Source organism: Elephantulus edwardii, unplaced genomic scaffold (assembly GCF_000299155.1).
Source record: "Elephantulus edwardii isolate Elephantulus edwardi_28Jun2011 unplaced genomic scaffold, EleEdw1.0 scaffold00146, whole genome shotgun sequence".
NCBI classification, from domain to species: Eukaryota; Metazoa; Chordata; class Mammalia; order Macroscelidea; family Macroscelididae; genus Elephantulus; species Elephantulus edwardii.
This window is the reverse complement of record NW_006399896.1, coordinates 7,017,183-7,042,930: the sequence shown is the minus strand read 5'-3', so window position 1 is coordinate 7,042,930 and position 25,748 is coordinate 7,017,183. Positions and strand designations below refer to the sequence as shown.

Here is a 25,748-nt window from a genome sequence, read left to right as displayed (position 1 = left end):
AAAAAAAAATTTTTTTAAAAAAGGGAAGAAAAAAAAGAGATTTGTTAGCTCATTTGGCAGTTTGTAGGATATAATTGCTCCTTTACACCTTAGAGATCTTTGACAGCTGATCTACCCAATGCAGTATATCTTAAATTTCTTGACTCCTGCTTTACCAAGTATGATTTTATTTTTCTCCAGGGCCTGGTTCCTTTTGATAATATGTCCAAAGTAGGTAAGATGTACTTGATCTCTATTTCAGGTATCTCTTCCTCAGTAGTTTATCTATTGTCTTTTCTGTAGATTACAGAAAATTATCCTACCAAGCCCAAGGTGGGTGATTTTAATCTGCTGTTCTCAGGCCTGGTTTAAATTGTTTATGCCAAACATTTCTTCTACATGGTATAGCACTGATCTGTGCATTGCTGTACAGAGGTAACTCGTGGTTGCTGTGATGCTAAACACTGTGACACTGATGTGTCAAATGAGAGAATGGTTACCCATGGTGGACAGTGTTTGGTGGAGCTCCCTGATTAAAACAAGCTTGGAAGCAGGAGTGGCATCCACTTCCCAAATGGCTTGCCTCCAGAAAATCTATGAACAGTTCTCAGGTCTTTCATTCATAGGGTCACTATGAGTCATCTACGGCTTAACAGTACTTAACAACAACAATACGTAAACCTGTATAAACTAAAATTTTTAAAAAAACCTACAGTATGTTGAATGCGTGAACGGAAAACCAACTTGCTTTGTAAACTTTCATTTTAATCATGACAAAAACAAACAAAAATGAGTGGAAATGTATGGTGCTATCTTAACCTGTCCTACAGGATAACTGTGAATCAGAACTGCATTGATAGTAGAAATAATAACTGGTTTATTTTTAGAAATAATTAGACAAAGTATAACAAATACAAAAGGAAAAGATGATAATAAATGCTTTCTAAAAAAGGACACTATTTTTGTAATGCCTTTCTGATAGCCACCTGTGCATTAGTTTGAGGTGCTGACTTCTAGTCTAGCTTGAGAAGGACTTCCACCATGCCCTCTTTCTTAGACAACAATATATAATGAGCATATGAAGCCAAGCTTGGTCGGTGTATTGATTTTTTTTTAGTGTCATAAAGAGACACATAATAAAACATTAGCCAATTCAACAATTTTTACATACACAATTCAGTAACATCACATTGTATTACTGTCACCATAGTTGTTGTTAGATGCCGTTAGATGAGTCAAGTATGACTCATAGTGATGACAAATCTGACCCTGGTCCTGTCTTGTGCCATCCTTATCATCTCTACACACTTGAATCTAGTGCTGCAGTCACTCTGCCAATCCATCCTTAGTTAAGGGGCTTCCTCTCATTTGTTGACTTCCCACCTTTTCAAGCATGATATCCCTCTTCAAGGATTAGCCTCTCCTGGAAACATGCCCAAAGTATGAGAGAAGAAGCTTTATCATCTTTGTCTCCAAGAAGCACTCCGGCTGTACCTTCTCAAGACATATCTATTTGTTCTTTTGACAGGCCATGGGATGGATATGCACTACTATCTCCAACACCACAGCTCAAAGCCATCAATTCTGTTATCCTTGTCCACTGTCCAGCTCTCAGATGCATAGCTCTCAGTTGATTGAAAAGATCTATATTCTGAACCCCGTGCATCTCAGTCTTCATTTTTACATCATTGCTTCTCAGTAACAGATTTGTCCAGTGCAGTACATCTCTTAATTTCCTGACTGCTGGTACCAAGGATGTTGATTTGAAGAGCCAAGTAGATTAACATTGACAATTTCAATCTTTTCTCCTTCTGTCATGACGCTGCCTATCATCAGTTCATTGGTGAGGATTTTTGTCTTTTGATATTAAAATGTTCTATCTATATTTAAGGCTATATTCTTTGATAAAATATAATGGCTCCAGGATAGAATACCGACTGAGGTGTTTCAGGTAAGATACGCAACCCTGAACGTGCTCACTAGTCTATGGAATTTCACTCCAAAGGTGGCTCAAGTGTAGGGGAACAGAACGGGATCCAAGCACTATGAAACTTGCGTGTGGAATCTGCATAGGGGCACCGGAGTGACTGAAGGATCAGGGAACCGCGTGCGGGTGTGGGGCAGTGTGCAGGGTGTCACTACTGCATGGTGGCGTTTGGCAGTGTGTGGGATCCATGTGCCACCTGAGAGCAAGGGGTGCCTGCCGGATCCAGGGGGTGCGGAGCTGCATGTGAGGTGTCATTACTGAGTGGGGATGCTGGGCAGTGCGTGGGATCCAGCTGCTGCGTGGGGACGCGGGGGTGACTGTGGGATCCAATTACTGCATGTGGGCAGGAATGGGGCTCAGGTGACTGCGATCCCCTGGCGTCACGTGGGGGTGCGGGGTGAGTGTGGGATGATTGCCACATGGGGCGGGGGCAGCGTGCGGCACCCCTGAGCAGCGTGGGGGCGCCTGCGGCGGCAGCTGGGAAGGACGGGGCGGGATCTGCGCGGTGCGGGCAACGCAGGCAGGGTGGGAGGAGCGGGCGCGACGGGCGGAGCGGTGGCGGAGGCGGCGGCAGGTGGGGAGCCTTGGGTCCGAGCCCTTTGGGGTTAGAGCTCTGGTGTTTGGGACCCGGGCTCGGGCTCGGTGGAACGGCCTTCTGGCGGCGGTGACGTATCGAGGTGCGTGGGGCTGCTTCTTCAGGGCGAAAGGCCTAGGCGCCGCTGCCTCCGGCGGACTTGCAGATCCGCCTTGGCAGGAGGGAAGGTGTGGGGAGGCAGTCGCAGCTGGGAGAGGCTTGGTGGCCGCCTGGGCCACGCCTGGCCAGAGGGTCCTGGTGAGCTGGCCCTGGACCTCCTAGGAAGCCTTGAATTCCGCTGAGTTCTCATACACGATCACGGAGTGGTTCCAGGTAGCAGGGTGATTCCTAGTTCCTCTACCTGGAGCTGACTCCTCCTCACCCTGTAGGGGCCCTGTTGCTCTCTGTGTCCAGATAGACTCCCTCCCCCCTACCCAGGGAGCAAACAGCCCTTCCACTCCCCCCAACCCCACCCACACCCTACTGCGCCCCTAGGACTGTAGAGCTGACCCCCAGGTGCTAAGAACCCAGACAGGTAAGTGGGCTGGAGGGAGGCGGAACTGAAGGCCGACCTGCACCAGGCCAGACAGCCCGTCATTCTGTCACTCTGGCCCAAGCAGGTGTTGGCTGGCTCGGTGCCTCTCCTCTGCCCACCATGGCTCGGGGACTGCCCAGTGCCGCCTCCCTGGCACATCTCTGCAGGAAGCTGAATCGGCTGAAGCCACTGGAGGAATCTACCATGGCCACGTCGTTGCATCGCTGCCTGTCCACGCTGGACCTGACGCTGCTGGGTGTGGGGGGCATGGTGGGCTCAGGCCTCTATGTACTCACTGGGACTGTGGCCAAGCAGATGGCCGGCCCGGCTGTGCTGGTCTCCTTCGCCATGGCCGCTGTGGCCTCTCTGCTGGCTGCCCTGTGCTATGCAGAGTTTGGGGCAAGGGTGCCCCGCACAGGCTCTGCCTACCTGTTCACTTATGTGTCCATGGGGGAGCTGTGGGCCTTCCTCATCGGCTGGAATGTGCTCCTTGAGTATCTCATCGGTGGCGCTGCAGTGGCACGAGCCTGGAGTGGTTACCTGGATGCCATCTTCGGCCACCAAATCCGAAACTTCACAGAGGAACGCCTGGGTGTCTGGGAGGTGCCCCTGCTGGCCAGCTCCCCAGACTTCCTGGCTGCAGGCATCCTGCTTGTGGCCTCAGCCTTCGTGTCCTGTGGCGCCCGAGTCTCTTCCTGGCTAAACCATGCCTTCTCAGCCATCAGCCTGGGCGTCATCCTTTTTATTATCACGTTGGGGTTTTTCCTGGCTCGCCCGCACAACTGGAGCACTGAGGAGGGAGGCTTTGCACCCTTCGGATTCTCGGGCATCATGGCTGGCACTGCCACGTGTTTCTATGCCTTTGTGGGCTTTGATGTCATTGCTGCCTCCAGTGAAGAGGCCCGAAATCCGCAGAGGGCAGTGCCCATGGCCATTGCCATCTCTCTTAGCCTGGCAGCTGGTGCCTACATTCTGGTCTCTACTGTGCTGACCCTCATGGTGCCCTGGCACAGCCTCGACCCAGACTCGGCGCTGGCAGATGCCTTCTTTCGGCGTGGCTATCGCTGGGCTGGCTTCATCGTGGCAGTCGGCTCCATTTGCGGTGAGTGGTCTGACGGGGTAGGATGAGAATAGGCAGGGGGAAAGGACAGTCTTCTGTCCTGAGTATTTTCCATTTGGACCCCAGTTTTACCAACTGTATAATAGGCCCAGGAGGGAGGGTTGTAATCAGTCACTCGGGAATCTGTTGTCCATTCCAGCCTGTTGGGAAGGCCCTTGTCAAGCTCACTCTGTCCTCCTGCAGTCCAACTTAGAATGTCAAGTCTGGGCATTTGCTTACAGACCCTTTCCTGGGCAGAGGGACTTGCTGTTATCAAATCCGATGGCTAAACTACAGTGTCCGGTCCTTGAGCAAGAGTGTCCATGTCCATGTTACCAAGATCTCCAGGCTTTCCTGCCATGCTGACCAACCCCACTCTCTACCACAGCCATGAACACGGTCCTGCTCAGCAACCTCTTCTCACTGCCACGTATCGTTTATGCCATGGCCACTGATGGGCTCTTCTTCCCACTGTTTGCCCGCGTGCATCCCAGGACACAGGTGCCCATGGCAGGCATCTTGGTGTTTGGGGTCCTCATGGCCCTCTTGGCATTACTTCTGGACCTCGAGGCACTGGTCCAGTTCTTGTCCATTGGCACACTGCTGGCCTACACCTTCGTGGCGGCCAGTGTCATAGTACTACGCTTCCGGAAAGCTGCTCTGCCCGACTCCCAGGGCCCATCCAGCCTGGGTGCCCTGACCAAGAGGCACAGCTCCTTCTCAGATCACCTTCAGCTGGTGGACCCTGAAAATGCCTCAGCCCCTGAGCCTGGGCAGCTGCGACCAGCCCTGAGACCCTACCTGCACTTCCTCAGCTGGTGCAGTCCAGGAACAGCGGTGGTATGGGCACTGGTCATTCTGGTGGCATCAGCCATTGCCTTGGGCTGTGTGCTGGTCTTTGGTGGTTCAGCCCTGCACCTTCCTCGGTGGACCTATGTCCTACTGCTTCTGCTTAGCAGCAGCATGTTTCTACTCAGCCTCCTCGTCCTGGGAGCCCACGAGCAACAACACAGGCAGGATACCTTTCAGGTACTTCTCCCCCAGCCAGCACCCCTAAACCCAGCCCAGCTTCCTTCCGCGGCCCCCAGCCCAGCTGCCTTCTGCAGCTTCCAGCCCAGCTGGATTCCACAGCTCCAAGTCCAGGGGTTTCCACACCACTCAGCCCAGCTGGCTTGCATGGTCCCAAGTCCAGGAGTTTTCACTCCCATAAAATCTGCCACTGTGATATGTATTCCCCATCTGTCTGCATGGTGAGCAGGAAGGGTATCTCCAAAATCACCAAGCCAGCTGCTGTAGAGTTGATTCTAATACATGGCAACCTGCTGCATGCAGCAGAGAGCTGTGCACCATTGTATTCTCAAGTTTGTTTTGACAAAAGCTAAGCCTTTCTTCCTTAGCAACTCTGGGGTGTTTGTTTTTCAATTATCTGCTCCCAAGCACACTTAACTGTTTGTACCACCCAGTACATCCTCAGATTCTCCAGAAGGATGCTAGTGTTTCATGAATGCAGACCCCTGGCTGACAGAGCTTTGTCCCCTCAGATCCCAGCCCCACCCTTGTCCCCTCAGATCCCCTTGGTGCCCTTGACTCCAGCCCTGAGTGTCCTCCTCAACATCTGCCTCATGCTGAAGCTGAGCTACCTGACCTGGCTGCGCTTCTGCATCTGGCTGCTGGTCGGTGAGTAGAGCCCAGTGGGATCCTGGGGTTCAAAATGTTGCCTGGCTGCAGGAGGAGGTGAGCAGGGTAGGAGAACTGGCCTTCAGGCTTTGTACACCCCTGCAGGACTCGCTGTGTATTTTGGCTACGGCATCTGGCACAGCAAGGAGAACCTGCGGGAGCCGCTGGGACTGACCACCACACGCTACGTCATGTTCCCCAGTGGGAGCCTGGAGGAAACTGTACAGGCTGTGCAACCCTCCAGCCAGCCCCCTGCCCCGGAGCCCAGTCACATGGAACAGCCTGACAGCCCGTGAGGCCAGCCACTACTGCCCAGGTTTTGCTCTGCCTCTCCCACCTCCAAGAGAGAGGTCCTTAAGTCCTGAGGACGTTAGTCCTCTTACTGAACTTTGGGTCTCAGGGAATAGAGCCTGTGGCCACAGCTTTGGACTGTTTGCCTAGCATGTTCCAGATGTGACCAAATTGAGAAGGTGGAAGAGGGCTGCAGTTTGAGCCTAACTGCAATAACAACTGTTCGGCCGCCTCCTGTGTCCACTAGCCTGTTCTTTGCGGCATCTGAGTACTTAACCACCCCTTGGGAACCACGGGTAGCCTAGGTCCTGGGCGTCTCCTCCTGGGCCAGTGCTTTCCACTCATCTCTGTGAGGAACCTCTGCTTGCACCTGGAGCAGCCTACTTCTTGAGAGAACTCTAAGGGAGGCCTCTGAAAGGATGGGAAAGGCTCCCCTTCCAGGCTCCCACATGTTTCCTGGAGGGGAAATCTGAGAGGGAGAGGTCAGAACCCAAGGAGGCCGCCTGGAAAACTAGGATTTTCTTGGTTCTGCACCTAAGTCTGAATTCCAGGATTCCTAAGGGAGCATGTACCTATAGCCCTCTCAGAGCCACCAGGGCATCACCACATTGCTGTACACCCCCACAGACACCTGGCCTGGGCCACAAGACTGTCTGGAAGTGCACACTCAGGGTTTCCAAACTCTGCTCCCTGTTTGGGCTCCTTCCTGACCATAGCTTTCCAAGACCAGGGCTCACTCTTCTAACTCCACCTGCCAGCCAGAGGCCTGGAGGCAAAGGGACACACGTGAAGTGTACATGTGACCGGACTTGTCCCATGTAGATTCCAAGTCACCTGGTAGCTATGAGGCTTGTTTCCAGGTCTCTCCTGCACCCCAGACTCCACATGGCTGTCACATCTCCTGCAGAAGCCTCCCCATTCCCTTCTGCTTTGCAAAGACAACACATGAAACTGGCAGCTTTGGCAGGCTTTACTTCTCAACTCTTCAGTCACAACATCTGATGGTGCTCTTCCTCCAGAACCTGCTCTCTCAGCCTTTTCCTCTGGGCCTGCCTCTCCAGAGATGCTTTTCTGGGGACTCAAGCAGCAGGAATCCAAGGGCTTTGTCAAGGCGCTAAGTGTTAGGTGCTGGTCCTCACATGTCCCTCCCTTGGCCCCTTGATCTGGTCCATGCACAAGCAAGCAGCCAGCATCTGTCTGGTCTCCAGGGACCCCAGGAGAGAGCAGGTTCTCACTTTCCAGAGAAAGGAGCATCCCCATCTCTGCCTATTGCCTCAAGACTAAGTGTGAGCTTTGCCTCTGTGGCCCGAGAGAATTCTCCAGACAGTGGACCAAAGCACAGGAAAAATTTCTGAGCTAGCTCTCTCAACCAGCTGTGGAGGCTTTGATTGGTGACATGGTTCTCAACTAGAGTTTTGCTGAAAGTCAAGGGTACCTGAGCCAGGCAGGCTCCCAGACAAGGTTCAGATACACCTGCTGTCCATTCCTAGGGTTCCTGGAAAGTCTGATGGGCAGATTTGAGGGGTTAGAACTAGGGAGTTAGAAACGAGGAGGTCCAGAAGGATGTCACTCCACACCTGGGCCTCCTTGCCACATAGTCTCCATCTCCTGAGGCTGTCATTAGGAAGTGGCCAGTGGTCAGCAATGAGCATCAGCAATGCCCACGCTTTGCCTGGGATCCTGGAGGGCACCCCAGCTGCTTCCTCATTCCATGGCTGAGGCAGACCAGCCCTGGAGCAGTGGGAACCTCCCAGCATTTTTTCTGAGGCCACATTAAGCCAGTAAAGGGCCAAGGAGTGAGGACCTCCATGTGATGCCATCTGCAGCATTGGTGGGAGGGCCTGCGTCCCACACCTGGTGCACGGCTGCTGGAGAGGCTGCCTTTCGACAAAGTAGCTGCTTCTGGGCCTTCAGGCAGCTGCCGGTCTGGGATGGGATTGGGAGCAGAGTCTGCCTGGGAGCTCCCCTGCCTCCAGCCTTAGCTCTGCTGGATTTGAATCTGAGGGCCCTGGGGCAGGACCTCTGCCTTTCCATATCCCCGTCCAGCCGAGAATAGCTGTGAGCTTCAGGAAGGAGACAGCGAGGGAGCCCCATTGGTGTCAGCACCTAGACAGGGCCATCCTGGGGTTGGTGCAGGGCCCTCTGCAACAGTGGCAGGGGCTGGTGCTGGACCAACTAAGAGGGTGCTGAATACCAGCTTGTTGCACATGGAGTTGGCCGTCACCTTGGGAGCCTTCGCCTGCAGAGGAGGGCAGCAGGTCAGGGTTGGGGGCACTGTGCAGTCACACCAGGTCACCCACATCTCACCTCCTCGTACTTGGTCCTCCAGTAGAAACGGGCTTCTCTGTCCACATAGAGCAACAACAGGTCACAGAAAAAGGTGACCTGGAAGAGAAGAGCAGAACTGTGACCCAGGCCTCTCCGGCCTCCTGGACACTTCCCAGCCATCACTTGGAGACGTGATGGCAGGCGGGACACACAGGCACCAGCATTCTGTCCCTGCAAGTGGGTGCTCTGAGCGGTCATACTCACCACACCCAGCCACGCCACTCCAGTGCCCAGGGTGACAGCTGTGGGGATGATCCCGAACTTCCCTGCCTAAGAGAGTCCCAGGTGAGCCCTGGGCACCTCAGCCCTGTCCACCTGTCCCCTATTCCCCTGGCCTCGCCCTACCTGGCCCGTGACGAGGATGTCAAATCTAATTCCATAGAGCTTGAGCAGGCTTCGGGCCTCCACGTCAGGGCCCTCCCACCAGTGAGTGGCTGTCCTGGGGCAGAAAAAGAGTGCTCAGAAGATGAGCTCTACCCAGTAAGTCCAGAGTTGAGACACTTTTAGGTTTCTTATTGTTCTGTGGAGTAGGAGGCAACCCATAGCTGACCCTTCAGTGGGCTTTCAGAGGTAATAAATCATACAGGAGGAGATTTTCCATCCTCCCACAGAGCAGCTGGTTCATTCAAACCATGTGCCTTTGGGATTATAGTGCAGCTTCTTAACACCAGGCCACCAGACCTCCCTACGTAACTGCTTGTTGTTGCTATGTGTTGATGGGTAGGAACCAACCCCTCACTGATCTTCCCACTGACCTCTAGTGGGTTTTCAGAGGCAGTAAATTGTGCAGAAGGAGACTGCCCATCCATCTCCTGTGGAACAGCTGGTGAGTTTAAACTGCATGCTTTTGGGATTGCAACATAGCTTCTTAGCATTAGGCCACCAGCACTTCTGAGTTATACGGAGCTCTGCTGGCCTAGTGGTAAGGAGCTGCACCGAAATTCCGAAGGCACGTAGTTCAAATCCACTAGCTGCTCCACAGGAGACAGGTGGGCAATCTCCTCCCCTATGATTAATTGCCTCTGAAAACCTGATCAGCTATGGTTCCAACGTGATGGTACACAACAACAGAGACACATAGTGGAATGAGAACAAATGGGAAGTCAGATACCACATGGAGATCCCAAGGACTCAGGAACAGAAGAGCTAGAATGAAAGGAACAAGACCCTGCTCAGGGTCCACAGAGAGAGCTCCCCCAGCTAATGTCCTGCATTTAAACTTATAGGACCTCAACGGTGAGAAAATGCCCTTCCACTCATTGGAATCACCCACGGTGGCATTTCTGCTGTAGCAGCACTGGGAGGCTGAGACAGGGTGACAATAGGAAGTGGTCATCTCGGGAAGGCCCTTAGACTCAGGAGAGATGAGGTAGGGCGATGTGAAAGGAGTGAGTATCTGAGTGTCTGATACTTCCTTTCAAACATTGTCATCTCAAACCTAGCTCAAGAGAGGAAGTTCTGGTGCCTAGTTGTAAGAAGCTGAGCTGCAAACCCAAACGCACATGATTCAAATCCACCAGCTGTTCTGCCGGAGTAAGATGGGCGATCTCTGCCTGTGTGGTTTCCTCCCTCTGAAAACTTGCTGAAGAGTCCGTTACAACTCAATGGCACACAACAACATGTAAACAGACCCACTTAACGCTGTGAAGGGAGGGCACAGATGTGTACAGGATAAAAGATGGAAGGATCCGACGGATGGACATTTGGGGCACTAATAAGTGATCTTTTCTAGCATTTCTTTGAAATGTTTTCTATAAATTCTACAAGGAAAGTCAAAAGGAAAGCCCCCTCTGGGATGGAGGCAGGAGACTGGAGGCAAAGGGGAATCAGGGATGGAGTACGGGTACAGGGAGGGGAGGACACCGTGCTCAGGAGGGAGCCCCCTGGCTCCTCCTACACTGTCCAGCATACTGCAAGACACATCCAAGAGGCTGGCCCGGTGTGGGCTGCCCCCGCTGCAAGAAGGAAACCAGCACAGGGGAACCTTGGCTGGGGCCCGGCAGGCCTGGGTCTGGTCCCGGGAAGGATGCAGGGCACACCTGAAATTGTAGCTGCGCTCCTGCAACTGGAAGGAGTAGTGGGGTCGGCAGTCCGAGCTCCAGGCGTCCAGCTCACACTTCCAGTGGATGTGGATTCCCACAGCACCACCCTGCACACATCACATTACTGCCCCATTAGTGACATGGCCAGGGACCTCTACCTACACCCTCTCAGATCCCTGGCCACAGACCCACCAGCAAGGCCAGGTCCTCAAAGGCCCCGCCCGCGGCCTGCACCAGGTCACCGATGCGGAACACAGGGCAGTACGGGCTGGCTGTTGGGTCATAGCGGCAGCACTTGAAGTAGGTGGCATCCCAGGTCTCTAGTGTATTGGACCTGGAGGGGACAGAAGTGGCAGTCATACACAGTGGTGTACTGGACACAGGCTCTGAGACCAGCCAGGATTCCTATGCTCACTTGGAGAAGTTGAACTTGCTGAAGGTGACAGTGTTTTTGATGAAGAGTGTGAAGTTCTCAGCCTGGGCCAACAGGGGTTTCCTGGGGGCAGAGAGATGGGGTGAAGGCAGGCCTCAGTGGACCTGGGGTCCCGTGTGGCCACGAGTCAACTCACCGAGGCGCTTCACCATTCTCCACCGGGCACCAGCTGTAGATCTCACAGGTGCTGTGCGTCCCGTTGAACACCACACACCGGCCTGTTTTGAAGCCTTTGGAAATAAGATAAATGCGAGACTCTCAAGTCTCTTCAGGGCCTTCGAAGGGGTCAGGAGAAATGTAGGGACACAGGGCTCAGCCAGGCCTGCTCCCAGGAGCCCTCCACACCAGGACGACCGCAAGTCCAGCCCCCCCAAAGAGAACCCTGGGAGAATCCCCCAGTACCATGACTGTGCGTCCCCATCTCTCCTTCAGGGCAGTCCTTGTCTGTCCAGCAGGCCGCGAGTGGGACAGAAGGGTGCTAGGGGGTTCCAGAGAACAGAGTCACCAAGAGTCCAGGAGGGTAGGTAGTCCAGCCTCACTCTACCCTCACCCTGAAGGGCACACTGAGTTGGGACACAGAGGAAGAAAGGAGTGTGCAAAGAAGAAGAGGCGATGTGGAGAAGTGAGGCCCCGGAGCCCTCTCCTCCTCCCCAGGCTCTACCTCCAGCAGGAGCCAAACCTAAAGACTAAACCACTTGCATTTGAATCAGCTCTGACTGCTAACGACTGTGCCATGGACTTTCACTAGCTGAATTTTTGAAAGCCGGTCTCCATGGTTTTCTTCTGAGGTGCCTCTGGTTGGCCTTGAGCCTCCAACCTCTCCATTCGTAACTGAGCATGTTAACCATATACAGCACCAAGGGCAGGGGGAGTGAGGAGTTGTGGCCCAGATTGTCCGACTGCAAGCAGATGGACAGAGGGAGTGAAGCATCCAGAGGAGGGGGGTGTGTGGAGGCATCAGGTGTGGTGGGTGAGGAGCCTGGACCCTGGAGTCTGGGAAGCCTGGGCAACAGTGTATGGAGGACCTCTCAGCCTATTTGCTTGGGGACCAGGTTATTCCCTCCCATGTGCCCTCTGGAGACCAGGGACATGCATTCCTGCAGAGAGTCACATGTACTCTGGGATCAGCCACAAGGGAATCAAATGTAGAGTAGAAGGTGCTCAGACTGAAATCTGGAAGACAACTACTTGCCCAACTGACTGGAAGAGATTCATATTCCTTGTCATTCCAAAAAAAAAAAAAGGTGGCCTGACAGAGTCTGGAAATTATAGAACAATATCACTAATATCACACACTATCAAAATCCTGCTGAAGATTATCCAGAGATGACTGAGAACTACCAGAAAGCTGAGTTTAGAAGACTTTGTGGCACTAGGGACATTATAGCCAACATCAGATGGATCTTGGCAGAAAGCAGAGGGTCAGAGAAATGTCTATATGTTTTTCATTGACTATGCAAAGGCATTTGACTGTGTGGATCACAACAAACTGTGGCTAGCCTTGAGGAAAATGGGAATCCCAGAACACTTTATTGTGCTCATGTGAAATCTATACTTGGACCAGGAAGCAGTCCTCAGAGCAGAGCAGAGAAGCACTGCATGTTTCAAAATCAGGAAAGGAGTGCATCAGAGATGCATCCTGTCTCCATACCTTTTCAATCTGTATGCAGAACAGATCATCCAGGAAGCAGGGCTTTATGAGAAGGAATGTGGCATCAGGATTGGAGGAAGACTCATCAACAAACTGTGTTATGCATATGACACAACCTTGCTTGCTGAAACTGAGGAGGATCTGAAGCGCTTGCTACAGAAGGTCAAGGGTTGTAGTCTTCAATATGGATTGAAGCTCAACATCAAGAAGAAAGAGATTCTTACCACTGAGCCAATTGACAGCAATTACAGCTTGCTGGGCTCCACAATCAATACTCTTGGCACCAGCAGTCAGGAAATTAAAAGACGAATTGCATTAGGTAAATCTGCTGTCAGAGACCTCTCCAGAGTGCTGAAAAGCAACGATAGTCTAGAGACTAAGGTGTGCCTAATCCAGGCCATGGGTTTTACAATTACTTGCTATGCATCAGAGAGCTGGAAAATGACTAAGGATGACAGAAGAATTGATGCCTTCGAATTGTGGTGCTGGAGAAGAGTCTTAAACATACCATGGACCACCAAGAAAAGAAACAGGTCTGTCTTTGAGAGGCTGAAACCAAGTCTCTCCTTGGAAGCTGGGATTTTGAAGCGCTGTCTCACATATTTTGGGCACGTGACCAGGAAAGACAGGTCCTTGGAGAAGGACATCATGCTTAGAAGTGTGGAGGGACAGTGCAGGAGAGGAAGACTCAGGATGAGATAGTTTAATACAGTATCTGGGGCAATGGGAGTTGTCATATCGGAATTAGTGAGACTGGCTCAAGAAAGAGCATGGTTCAGAGCTGCTGTACATAGGATCACTATGGGTTGCAGGTGACTCGACAGCACATAATAACAACAATAATTATTATTTAAAGCTTACAAAGCAGAATGGTATTTCATTTAACCATCCATATATATATTGTTTTATGACATTCATTACAATCTCCAAATTGTATCCTCACTCTTCCCACTATCTCTCTGTGGTTTTTGTACCAATTCATCCCTCCCTCCTTTTCCTTTTTACCTTTTTTTATCCTTGGACAAATACTTTTTTTATCCTTGGACAAATACTGCCCTGTGAAACTACACGAATGAAAGAATTCTTAAGTACTAAATACTCCTTTGTGTTATTGTTCTCCTTACAGATGTGTCTATTTTGAGTGGAAAATTGAACAACAGGGTAAATTCAGTTCTAGACTGAAAGAGCAGCTAAGGGCCACACATACGTCTCAGGATTTCCACTAGTTTATATCAGGTCGTCCAATTTTTTTAAATACAATAACTTGTGTATTCCCTCCATCTTCTTTTGATGTTTCCAGGATCATTCAAGATTTTGCCCATAACATTTCTAAGTACTGCAAGTCAAGGTTTGAATTGGTTTTTCAATTCTTTCAGCCTGGAAAATGCTGAGCGAGTTCTTCCCTTTTTAAAAAAATCCTCCAATTCTAGCTCTTTGTACATTCCATTACAGTACTTTGCCTTGTCTTCTCAAGCTGTTTTGTGGGTTTTTTTTAAATCTTCTGTTCAACATTTTTATATCAACAACATCTTTTTCCTTTGTTTTGGCATCTCAATTTTCTAGTGCTATTTTTAGGGTTTCTTCTGACAATCATTTTGATTTTTCTTTCTCCTTTGTCTTTGTAGTAATTGTTTGCTCTCTTCATTGTTGATATCCTTAATATCTTTCTACAATTTATCTGGCCTTCGATCCCTGGTGTTCAATGTTTCAAATCTATTCTTAAGATATTTTTAAATTCAGGTGGAATAAACTCAAGGTCATATTTTGGTTCTTGTGGACTTGTTTTAATTTTTTTTCAGCTTCAGTTTGAACTTGCTCATTGACGTCTTCCCACAGTCAGCACCTGGTCTGGTTTTGATTGCTGATATCGAGCTGCTCCAATGACTTCTTCCACAGAGGTGGTCAATCTGATTGCTGTGCAGTTTATCTAGTGAGGTCTATGTGTAAAGTCAGCTTTTGTGGTTTTTCTTTTCTTTCAAAAGTATTTTTGATGATGTGGAAGGAGCTGGAGTCAGAAAATCAAAGGGGCCGAACTGGCTCAGCATTTCTTAAGCTCAAGGAGCTGAAGAACAAATCCAAGCCATGAGTTGCAATACTTAAGGACGCTTTGGGCAGAATATTAAATGATCAAGGAAGTATTAAAACAAGATGGAAAGAGTATACAGAGTCACTATACCAAAAGGAATTGGTGGACACAGAAGAGTTTCATGAAACAATGTATGAACAAGAGCCTGTGGTGATAAAAAAATTCAAGCTGCCCTGAAAGAATTAGCAAAAAACAAGGCCCCAGGAATTCATGGTATTTGATATATTTCAACAAACAGATGCTTCCCTGCATGTGCTTACCAAGTTCTGCCAAGAAATCTGGAGGACAACCACCTGGCCTACTAAAGAGATCTATATTTGTACCCATTCCAAAGAAAGGTGATCTGACAAAGTGTGGAAATTATTGAACAATATCATTAATATCACATGCAAGCAAGATTCTGCTGAAGACTATCCAAAAACGACTGGAACAGCACATCAACAGAGAACTGCCTGAAGTGCAGGCTGAGTTTAGAAGAGGCCGTGATACTAGGGATATTGTAGCTAATGTTAGATGGATATTGACTGAAAGCAAAGAGTACCAGAGGAATGTCTATCTGTGTTTCATTGACTATGCAAAGGCATTTGACAGTGTGGACCACAACAAACTGTCTCTGACTTTTTGAGAAGAATGGGAATCCCAGAACACTTGATCATGCTTATGTGAAACCTATACTTGGCCCAGTCTTCAGAACTGAGCAAGGGAACACTGCACAGTTAAAATTGGGAAAGGTGTATGCCAGGGTTGTGTCCTATCTCTACACCTTTTCAATCTATATGCAGAACAGATTATCCGGGAGGCTGGACTCTATGAGGAGAAATGTGATATTGCCCATATTTCTCCTTCAGAGAAGCTGCTGGATTTGAACCACCTGTCTTTGGGTTGGTAGTACAACTCCTTATCCCCTAAGTCATCAGAGCTCATGTGTGTGGTTGTTGTTATAACTGACCCACAGCTGACACTCCAGCAGGTATTCAGAAGCAATAAATTGCTCAGGAGATTGTCCGTCCTTCTCCTGCAGAGCAGTTGGTGGGTTCAAACTACAGACCTTTGAGATTGTAGCACAGTGTCCTACCACCAGGCTACCTGAGCTCCTTTTTTATGTATTTATATAGACACCACAATTTCTCCAAGGACAGTCCCTCAGAGAAACTGTAGCATGTGTGTACGTGTGTGTGTGTGTGTGTAAGAGAAAAAAATCCTGGATGAGATGGATTAACACAGTGACTATGCCAATGAAGGCAGGTGTGTCACAGATGGTGAGATTGGCTAAGGATAGGGCAAGGTTCAGAGCAGTTGTTCCTAGGGTCATTACAAATTGTAGTCCACCTGACAGCACATAACACAACAACATCACAATTTACAAAAATAATCCAGCTACCATAAACTAAAATAACCCCAAAACACCTCAAAATCATTGCTGTCAAGTTAGAAGTGACTCAGAACTGACACTGGAGCAGGCTGGGGGGTTGTGGGGATGACTCATCTTTCCCCAGGGCACTGCTGTTGGATTAGAACTGCTGGAGAAGCTCCACCCTCAGGTTAGCAGTGCGGCTCCCTACAGACTACGCCACCAGAGTTCCCTTCCAGCTTCCTGTCCTATGAATTCAAGAAAGGCATCTGTCTGGGCACATCTGGAGAGACGCTCTGCTTTCATGTTAGAGCCTACCTGTGTGTTGTGTGCTGGAGAACAAGCAGAAGAGTAGTAGAGAGGGGCAGGGCCTTTGGGGAAACTGAGCACTCAGAGTCCCAGAACAAGAGCTGGGGCACTGGGGTCAGCAGAATCAAGCCAGCACCCCAGCTCTGTCACCCACAGGCTATGTGTCCTTGGGTAACAATTTGGTTCCTCTAAACCCACATCTGCTCATTTCTACTAGGAAAAAAGTAATTCTGTGCTGTTAAGGATTTACTGTTCAAAATGGCTTCCCTAACCATTGACATTGACTTTGACTTTGTCATGGAATATATGACTTTGACAGGAATATGTGACTTTGACTTTGACAGGAATATGTGAATAGGATGTGAAACTATCCACAAGGGGATTGGTTAGTCTTGTCATTAAAGTGAGCAGATTCAGTGGAAAAGGCTATTCAGAGGGAGAGGCACATCATACTTGAAAAGGTGGAGGGACAGTGAAGAAGAGGAAGCTCTGCAACCAGGTGGTGACATAGTGATTGCAGCAAAGGGATCCAGTGTGTCAGAGATTGTGAGGAATGCACAGGACGGGACAGGGTTCAGATACGTTGTTCGTAGGTTCGCTATGAATTGTGCTTGACTACATAGCACAGCACCTAACAACAACATGACCAGCAAAGAAAAAACAGAGACTGCAGCCCACCCTTCAGGGATCATAGGTTCTTGTGCCAGCAGGTCCTACAGGAGAGCAGCAGCAGGAAGCAGCAGAGAACCAGAGACCCAGCGTGAGATGAAGCTGACTTTGGGACTGCTACCCCATGAACCAGAGCAAGGAGCGTTGGCCCATGTTTGTTGGAGGACTGGGGAGTGGGGGAGAGATGCCATAATTGGAAGGACTGAGTTTTGTGACAGTAGCGTGAAGCCATTGAGCATGCTTCAGAAGCTATCATGAGGAATTACATCATGTTGCCTAATGGAATTATATCCTGTTAACTTCCATAATTAAAAACCCAAATTCACCCACGTGAGTATGATTGTGTGTTTTATGAACTAGTGCAATGGATTTGGGACTTAGCAGAGTAGTGAAATTGGTGCTGGAATTAGTAGTAAGAGATGCGGGAGCATAGGGGACATGTCTGATCTCACGGGAATTGGTTTTGTGCTGCGGTTGGTAACAGTGGAGACAGTTCCTCATTGAGTAGTGGTGAGGTCAGATATGGTCAGATACATGCTCGTTTTACACATTCCTACCACAGATGTTGTTTGCAAAGATGAAGTACAAAGAGTCACAGAGAAAGTTAGCCCAGTGCGTAGGATATATGAAAAATAATGAGCTCATGGTCACATGGGAAAGAAAAGAGGACATGACTGGGGGTGGCAGGAGTGTCCAGGGGAGGATTCCAGCAACCTTACCTCTGGGCACCTGCCTTGAACTTGGGGCGGCATCACAAGAAAATTGGTCACCAAGAAGAACACGTTTTCTCCCTAGGAGGTAAGTTGAAGCATTAATCCCTGCTTGGCTGCCTTCACTGGACAAGTCAGAGGCCAGCAGCCTGCTGTTTGAGGGCACTGGACTCAGGCCCAGATAATCACCAATGCTGCCTCCCCCAGGGAAATGCTTCCTAAAAGGCAGGCTGAGGTGGGGGCTAGGAGGCTGGCTGGGTTCAGGGCCATTTCTAAGTCCAGGGATCCTCAAGCCAGGACTCTTCTTTGAGATGAAGCTATTTCCTTTCATTCAAACTTCCTCACTCAACTGAAATTCTCCAGAAGCCTCTTGCTTCTAGATACTGGAAATCCAGAGCTAAGGTGGGCCTGACCCCTGCCAGGAGAGTCAGAGGGTAACCAGGAACATGGAGAAGTCTGACCACAGGGCTGTAGGGGGAGCTCTGCATGCCTCAGAGTGCATGACCAGGGAAGGTGGTGAGGGAAGAAAACAGTGGAGGGTATTGTAGTGGCCAGCAGCATGTGGCGGCCTTGGTAGTAGTCATTATGGAGGGCAGCAGTGACTGGCACCATCCTAGGCTGGCTGCTGTGGACACTATACCTGGGATGGGCATGGCCAAGAGGGGAAGTCAGGGACTCACTGAAAATCCACAGCTTCATCCTAGGCTAGCATGGGCAGTAGTGAAATGTGTCACTGTTAGGCTGCGGAGTATCTCTCCTTCCTTCCTTTTCCAGAACAGCCACAGAAATGATCAAAGCCGCAGCTGCAACTCCGTTTATCTCTGTCAGAGCTGCAAAACTATTCCACCTCCCTTTTCCACAAGCCCTGACTTGCTCCCTTATCTTGTACCAAGCAGTTGTGAACATCTTAACTTCCCAATTTCCTTGTAAGACAATATAAAATTCCACTCTAAGTAGCTGCTTTAAAGCCAGCCTGGCAGTTTCCCTTCAATAAACTGTCTTTCTTGGTCTGAACTGAGTTCTGTCCTTCCTTGATGACCTTACAGTCAGAAGATGTGTTTAACGTGAGAGACAGAAAGGTGTGCAGGCCATATCCCAGGTCTAATTTTGGCACTGGTGGATGTCACAGCCCTGAATGCATGAGGAAAAGGCAGCAATGGCCAGGATATGCCTCCTCTTTGCACATGTTACAGCTGGGAGGGTCTCAGGGGCTTAGGGGTTTAGGGAAATAGAACCTGGGGCTACCATTTGGGCATCAGCAGAATAGAGCTCACTATGCTGAGGGACGAGGGCACTCAGCGGCCGTAGCCCAGGGCAGGAAGGGAAGAGATAGAGCACAGGACCCCCAGTCCCTCCCAGCCTCCCCCTAGCTCAAACCTGCAGTTGCTCCCAGACATTCCATTCCCTCCTAGATGCAGACCTTCCTGCCTGGCTTCCTGGGGTCCTCTCACAGGTTCCCTGTCCCCCAAGAAAACTCCTACTTGTATCCGAAAGCCCTGACCAGGCATTACCCCAAGGAGATCCCAATGTTGGCACCTTAAGCTCTCAGACACACTCAGGAGCCTAGAAGGCAGTGACAGAGGATCTGAGGTGAGGACAGGGCCTGGCCACCAGACCCAGGGCTCACCTGTGGCGGCTTCACAAAGTCAGCCACATCCCACAGCCGGTTCCCTAGCTCCTTGATCTGTGTCACAGAAACGCCTTTGAGTTTGGTGATGATGGCAATTTGAGGGTCCAGGTCCCGTTCCTGGTAGCCTTTTCTGGCAAGAAGGGCCCACCTGGGGAGGAAGAACTGGGCAGTGTGGTGTATGCAGGACACATCCATCCCTCCCCACAGTCACATCCTTGTCTTTTCTCCCACACATTCTTCTCGTTGTCTTCTGCTCCAAAACTCTGGGCCAGATGACAGTGCTCTGCGCAGAAATGGCCCCACCACCACCACCACCCTGGCCCTGCCAGGCCCAGCTCCCTCCTAAAAATTCTCCTGGCCCCAAGCTGGAGTCAGTCTTCTCTCGGTGGGCAGGGGGCTCAGCAAACAGCCAGCACAAGGGTCCAGACTGCCTCCTGGCCTGCTGTGCTGCCCCCCCGCCCCAGGTTAGGGCAGGAACTGCTCTGCTTTGTGCTGGGCACTAAGGGGCAGGTGGGCAAAGGACCAAGCTCTTAGTTCACTTTCATATGCTGCCAGCCCCTGGTCAGAGGGATACATTCTATCTATCTGCACCCACCCAGTCACACCCTCCAGTTAAGCCCCTAAAGAGCTCAGGGTCCAAGCTCTCCAATCACCTAGCAAAGAGCACGTATCTTACCCCACCACATAGACTGCAACCCCAAGCTGTAGCAGCCTCTGCAGGACACCCACTCGCCAGTTCCTGGTCATCACATACTTCTCCGTTTTGTAATCCAGAAGCCCCCAGCCAGCCACGGTCCTGAGGGCACCCATGCTGCCTGTGCCTGCAGCATACTACTTGCCAGGACACATGAGTCAGCACAGCAGCTGCAGGCACAGCCTGCAGCATCCAAGCCGGGACAGGCTTGTGGTTATTAAAGGGACACTTGCACACGGCAGTCTTCAACCTCTACCCTCAGCCCTGGGTGCAACCCGTAGCCCCATCTTCTCCGGATTCCTCTGCAGGCCCTGGGCACTCAGGGCATCTGACAGCACCCTTACACCTGACCTCTGGTCAGAGGTCCCTCTTTGAGAAGGGAGGCTGATAGAGCTAAAGTTTCCTCTTTGTCCCAAGCAGAGAACAATGCAATAACTTAAATGCACACTGGAGTCAGCGAAATAAGGGCGAAGGCGAGCTTCAAGGAGAGGCTGAGAGACTGAGTGTTCTTAAGGCTCCCAGACACTGCGCACGTGGATCGTTCTGTGCAGTTAGCTACAGTGTGCAAAGTTCCCGGCTGGAGGTGGCCCGAGGCTACTTCTGCAGCAACAACAACATTGGTTACCCGGGAGACCGCCACGCGGAGCCCTGCGGCGCGCTCCTGTTCTTGGGAGGCTGCGCCCCTATTGGTGGGTACGTCCGGAATCCGGCTCACTCCCCTAGGTGTGCCCAGCTCACGGCCCCTGTGCGCAGGTGCATCAAAGGGGTGTAGCCCTGGGAGGTTCCCTGCAGGACACCTGATGCGAAGAAGGAGGCAGCAGGAGGTCTTTCAGAGGCCAGGGAGGTGGAGGAGAGTGTGGACATGGCTTCGAACTCTGACCAGAAAACGGAAGATGCCCTTGAGCTGGATAGATCAGGCCTAACTCCTTATTTCTAGGGCCTCTTCTAAGACGGAACAGGCTATGGCCGAGTGGGTGGGGATCCTTGACTAGCTAAGACCCCACCATCAGAGCACGCTACCAGAATAATTTTAGGATGCAAGAACTCTGCAAAAATGTGAAAGAGGTATTCCAGCCTGAAATGGATTCAGGACTGGATTTTCTCAACACAGAAAAAGAAGCTGAAGAATGTTGTTGTTATTGTTAAGTGCCAGCAAGTTGAGTACAACTCACAGGGATCCTATGAAGAGCAGACCTGAACTTTGTCCTATCTTGTGCCATCCACATCATCTTTGACACACTTGAGCCCATAGCTGCATTCACTGTGTCAATCCATTTGGTTGAGGATTTTCCTCACTTTTACCCTCCCTCTACCTTTCCAAGCATGATGTCCCTCTCCAAGGAATGGCCTCACCTAGCTACATCCCCAAAGTATGTGAGGTGACACTTTGTCATCTTTACCTCCAAGGAGCACTTTGGCTACACCTTCTCCAAGATATAATCTGTTCTTTCCACCCGTTCACGGGATATTCAACACACTTCTCCAGTATCTGTCTTCTGTCATCCTTATTCATTGTCGAACTCTTAACTACATAGCAACTGATTGGAAAGACCATAGCCTGAATAAGGTGCACCTTAGTTCTCAAACTGGCATCATTGCTCCTCAGTAATTTGGAGAGGTCCTTGCTGAAGACTTTCCTAGTGCCTTATGTCTCCTGATCTCCTGACTGCTGTTATCAAGTGTATTGATTGTGGATCCAAGTAAGATAAAGTCATTGGCGGTTTCATTGTTGTCTATCCGTCCAGTGGTGAGAATTTTTGTTTCCGTTTTCTGGTCAGAGTTGGAAGCCATGTCCACACTCTCCTCCACCTCCCGGATATTGTTGTTAGGTGCATGGATATTAGCATGGGCTCCAACTCATAGCAACTCTTGCGTACAACACAACAAAACTTTGCCTGATGCCGCACCATCCACAATAATCTCTCCAGAACTAAAGAAATGAATGGATAAAATTTACAATTGTTTCTGCCTCCTCTCCCAAAGTGTGCACAGATTATTGGAGACAACTGTCACCTTTCTAACATGCTTCTGTTTTGGCATCAAATAGGCCAGATCCTTGTCCTTCTATGCTACCTCCCAGTAGTGTTGCCTTCTTAGAGGGGACTTGCTTTTTCAGAGCCTTGATGCTCTCAGGCACAATATGGAGGCTATTCCTTGCAGAGGGACATCATATTTGGAACGATGGAGGGTCAGCAAAAGAGAGGAAGACCCTAACTAGATGGATTGATACAGTATATGCTGCAGCGGGCTCAAGTGTATCAGAGATGATGAGGACAGCACAAGATCTTTTTTTCATGCGGTTGCTGTGAGTCATACTCTACTTAACAGTACCTAACAACAACAACACTTGTATTGGAGTTCTGGTGGCCTAATGCATAGTGTTTGGCTGCTAGCTTACAGCTCAGCTTGTTCAAATCCATCATCAGCTCCATGGGGTGAGGATTGACAGCCTCAGAAACCTGGTGGCCATTATGAGTTGGATTCCACCCCATGAAAGTGGGTTTTGGTATTCCCCACTGGAAAAAAAAACCCAAAAAACAAAACACCCTGGTAACAGAGTGGCTAAAATGTTTGGCTGGAAACCTAAAAAGGTAAGTAGTTCAAACCTCGCAAAGGCCCTGTGGAAGGACGATGTGATAGGCTATTTATATAAAAATTAGAGTTGTGAAAAGTCTTTGTTATTCCCTCTCTGGCAGAGTCACTATGAGTTGGAATCAACTTGACTACAAAAAGTTTATGAGTATCCCAGAGATTGTGAAGATGGCACAGAACAGAGTTCAGATCTGTTGTTCATAGGCTTGTCATGAGTCATAGTCACCTTGCTGATACCTAACAACAACTACTGGTACAGACACATATTCAGGGGTGGTGATGGAGGCCAGGGATAGAGCAGATGACTGTGTCCAAGGTGGAGTCCATGTTTGTCCCTGTCTTCTCCTAGACACTGTGAGCTTGCAAACCTTGTCAAGGGGCCTTTCTACCTGAAGCCTCGAAGAGCTCACAATATCTTGATTGCTTCCTGCTTTGGGCACCAAGGGAACACTCCAGAACTGATGTTATGGCACTGTGGCCTGGGGCCCGGTACTTCTCAGGGACCCTGGGAGGCTGGCTCAGTGGAGTGGAGGCTAGCAGCTTTGGGAGGGCCTGTTTTCTCCCTGGGGGTTGTTCTGTATCCATCCTTTGACTCTTGACCTTCTTCTGTGTTGCCATGGCCCCTCTCCTACATCTGGAGCCACATGTGAACAAGGCTATGGCAAAGGTAGACACTATGGCAAGGGTAGATGTTAGAGCTGGGGAGACTGCATGCCATGCTAGGGAGTCAGGAAGGGCACTATGAGTGAGGTCTGGGTGGAGCCTAGGAGGAGAACTCTTGTGTCCTCAGCAACACTCCAGAATGGCCACCCACTCAGTGATCATAGAGAGGAGTGGGGCTTGAGGACAGCAGCCAAGGTCACGTCCAATTGTGTCTTCTCTGGTCCAGGGGGACCAGAATCAGGCTTCTGCATTGCTTTCCAGCCCCAACATCAAGCACCTAGACTTTCAGGACAATAGCTTTGTGCCACAGGAGCAAAGACCCTGGTCAGGATCCTTAGCAAATACAGCATCTCTGGTAGGTACCAAGCAGGGGAGAGGAGTAGACTTGAGTCTTTTCTTGCCTGGACATATTGGGTCTGATAGTCAAGGTTCCTGCTAGTGTTAGGTGCTATAGGAAAGGCTCTAGGGATGGGGGGGGGAGGATAGGGTTAGACCTTCTGAGGTACACCCATGCTGGGATCCTCTCCTGGCCTGCTCCCCTGCACACCTCTCTTCATCTACATTGCCTCATAGACTTCTTTTTTTTCTTTCCTTTTCTGAAAATTAATTTTAATGAAAGTTTACAGAGACTTTGGATTTCCATTTATTCATTGTTGCACTTTTCTCCCTGCCCAACCTCCCCTCCCCTAGTTCACTCTTCTCTTTGAAAAGTAAAAGAAAATTTCATTGTTATACAATCCCTCCCCAGAAGTCCACTCCACAAAGCAGCCTTCATTCTGGACTCCTGTCATGACAATAATACCTAATAACATATCCCTTTTAAACAGTTCTATCCATCACCTGTTTAAATGAAGTATGCATAATTTATCCCATCTTTCTTAGTCTCCCCCCAACCGAAATGTCAGTCCTGTTTTACAACAGTGGCACTATGCAGTATTTGTCCTTTTGTGACTGAGCATATTCACTCAGCAGGATTACCCATTTTGAATGATATTTCATTAGTTCCTTGTTTTTCAGTGCAGCGTAGTATTCCATTGTGTGAATATACCGGAGCTTCTCTATCCATTCGTTTGTTGATGGGCACTTAGATTGTTTCCATTCCTTGCTATTGTGAACAAAGTCATGATAAACATGGGTGTGCATATATCTGCTTAGGTGGCGGTTATGGTTTCTTTAGGGTAAATTCCCAGTAGTGGAATTGCTGGGTCAAATGGTATTTCTATTTGCAACTTTTTGAGAAAGCACCATACAGCCTTCAATAGTGGTTGCACCTGTTACAGACCAAGGGTAAAGAATTTTTTTTTGAGGGAGGAAAAAAGGTACTTTTCCGTTTGAAAGCCACAGTTTATCTTTCTATAATTAGATTAGGAGAAAATGAAGAACACACTGGTAGCAGGAAGAAGCAGAAGTCTTCTTAAGTCTGGCTTTTGATGAGATATTCAGTTACTCTGCACTTCCATTGTTTTTCCATGGCAGAACATATGGCAGAGACTTGGGAACTCGCATGCCTGAAGCCAGGTTACTCTTATGTTCTGTAACTATGCTGGTTACAGGGCTGTTGTTGCCACAGTAGTTGGCTGTGCCCCAGACAAATGGGGTACTGGTCTGTTCTCACAAATCTTTATCCCAGTCTTCATCGCAAGGAGGACACTGCCATGTGCTCTCAGTGAGAGTCTCTTGTCCAAGGTTCCTTGTCTGGTTGACAACATCCTGCCAATACAGCTCTTGTCATCACAGCTTGAGATATGATGACTGATTTCAGCCCGAGGAGCCTGGTGACAAGCATCGAAGGGACAGGTGGCTAACTTGTTTGCGACATCAGGATGATTCTTTCTGCACTTGATAAGATGATAAGGAAACCGGGAGGCCCTGATCTGGTGGTTTTTATCATAGGGGCACTGTAAAAGCTTTTCAGGGCCCAGGGAATTAGTGTAAGTTTCTTCCATGTTGGAAATGAAGGAGCCGAATCTTTTTCCTGTGATGCTTTTCCTTCTCTCCCCTCAAAGTTCCTATGCTTTTCAGTATTACACCTTGGTGAAATGGACAAACTATGAGAAGAAGTCAAGTGTGGGGCCTGGGTGTAGTTGGCTCTAAACAGAACTCAGGACTTCAGGAAAGGAAGCGGTCCTATTGTATTTTCTTCCTCGTCCACATGCTCTCACCACACCAAGGGTAAATAATTTTTATGATTATTAATAATGAGACAGACAACCAGGAATGAGATAGAACTGAGAGGTATAAACAGGAGGCCAGCAGTTCTTGACTTTCTCCCCTACAGAGCCATGGCATGGTCTTCCCCCGCCACCGCCACCTCTGCCTCCAGCTGCCAAGGCCACCCGCCTCTTCACTGCCTCAGCCAAGCCAAACCTCTGGCTGTCACGTGTGGCAGTGTTTCAGGAATAGATTCTTTTAATCTGCGGCCCTCAGGCCTGGTTTTAATTGGTTTTG

General features: G+C 49.8%; 2 protein-coding genes and 1 pseudogene across 2 annotated transcripts; 1 reads left to right on the top strand and 2 right to left on the bottom strand.

Annotated features, from left to right (window-relative positions):
• Positions 1-3,195: 3,195 nt before the first annotated feature.
• On the top strand, positions 3,196-6,147 carry SLC7A4 (solute carrier family 7, member 4). The gene is made up of 4 exons (XM_006894573.1): positions 3,196-4,177; positions 4,563-5,203; positions 5,743-5,851; positions 5,957-6,147. The coding sequence occupies exons 1-4, from the start codon at positions 3,196-3,198 to the stop codon at positions 6,145-6,147; spliced, it is 1,923 nt and encodes a 640-aa protein (XP_006894635.1).
• A 728-nt stretch (positions 6,148-6,875) lies between these two features.
• P2RX6 (purinergic receptor P2X, ligand-gated ion channel, 6) lies at positions 6,876-20,161 on the bottom strand. The gene is made up of 14 exons (XM_006894610.1): positions 20,028-20,161; positions 19,349-19,499; positions 17,731-17,802; positions 11,348-11,423; positions 11,082-11,175; positions 10,928-11,008; positions 10,705-10,846; positions 10,510-10,619; positions 8,816-8,909; positions 8,675-8,740; positions 8,450-8,527; positions 8,319-8,381; positions 7,997-8,068; positions 6,876-6,908 (listed from the first exon to the last, which is right to left on the bottom strand). Exons 1-14 carry the CDS (start codon positions 20,159-20,161, stop codon positions 6,876-6,878), a joined length of 1,266 nt encoding a protein of 421 aa, XP_006894672.1.
• Positions 20,162-24,743: 4,582 nt separating this feature from the next.
• On the bottom strand, positions 24,744-25,246 carry LOC102859202 (annotated as a pseudogene).
• Between the last annotated feature and the right edge of the window lie 502 nt (positions 25,247-25,748).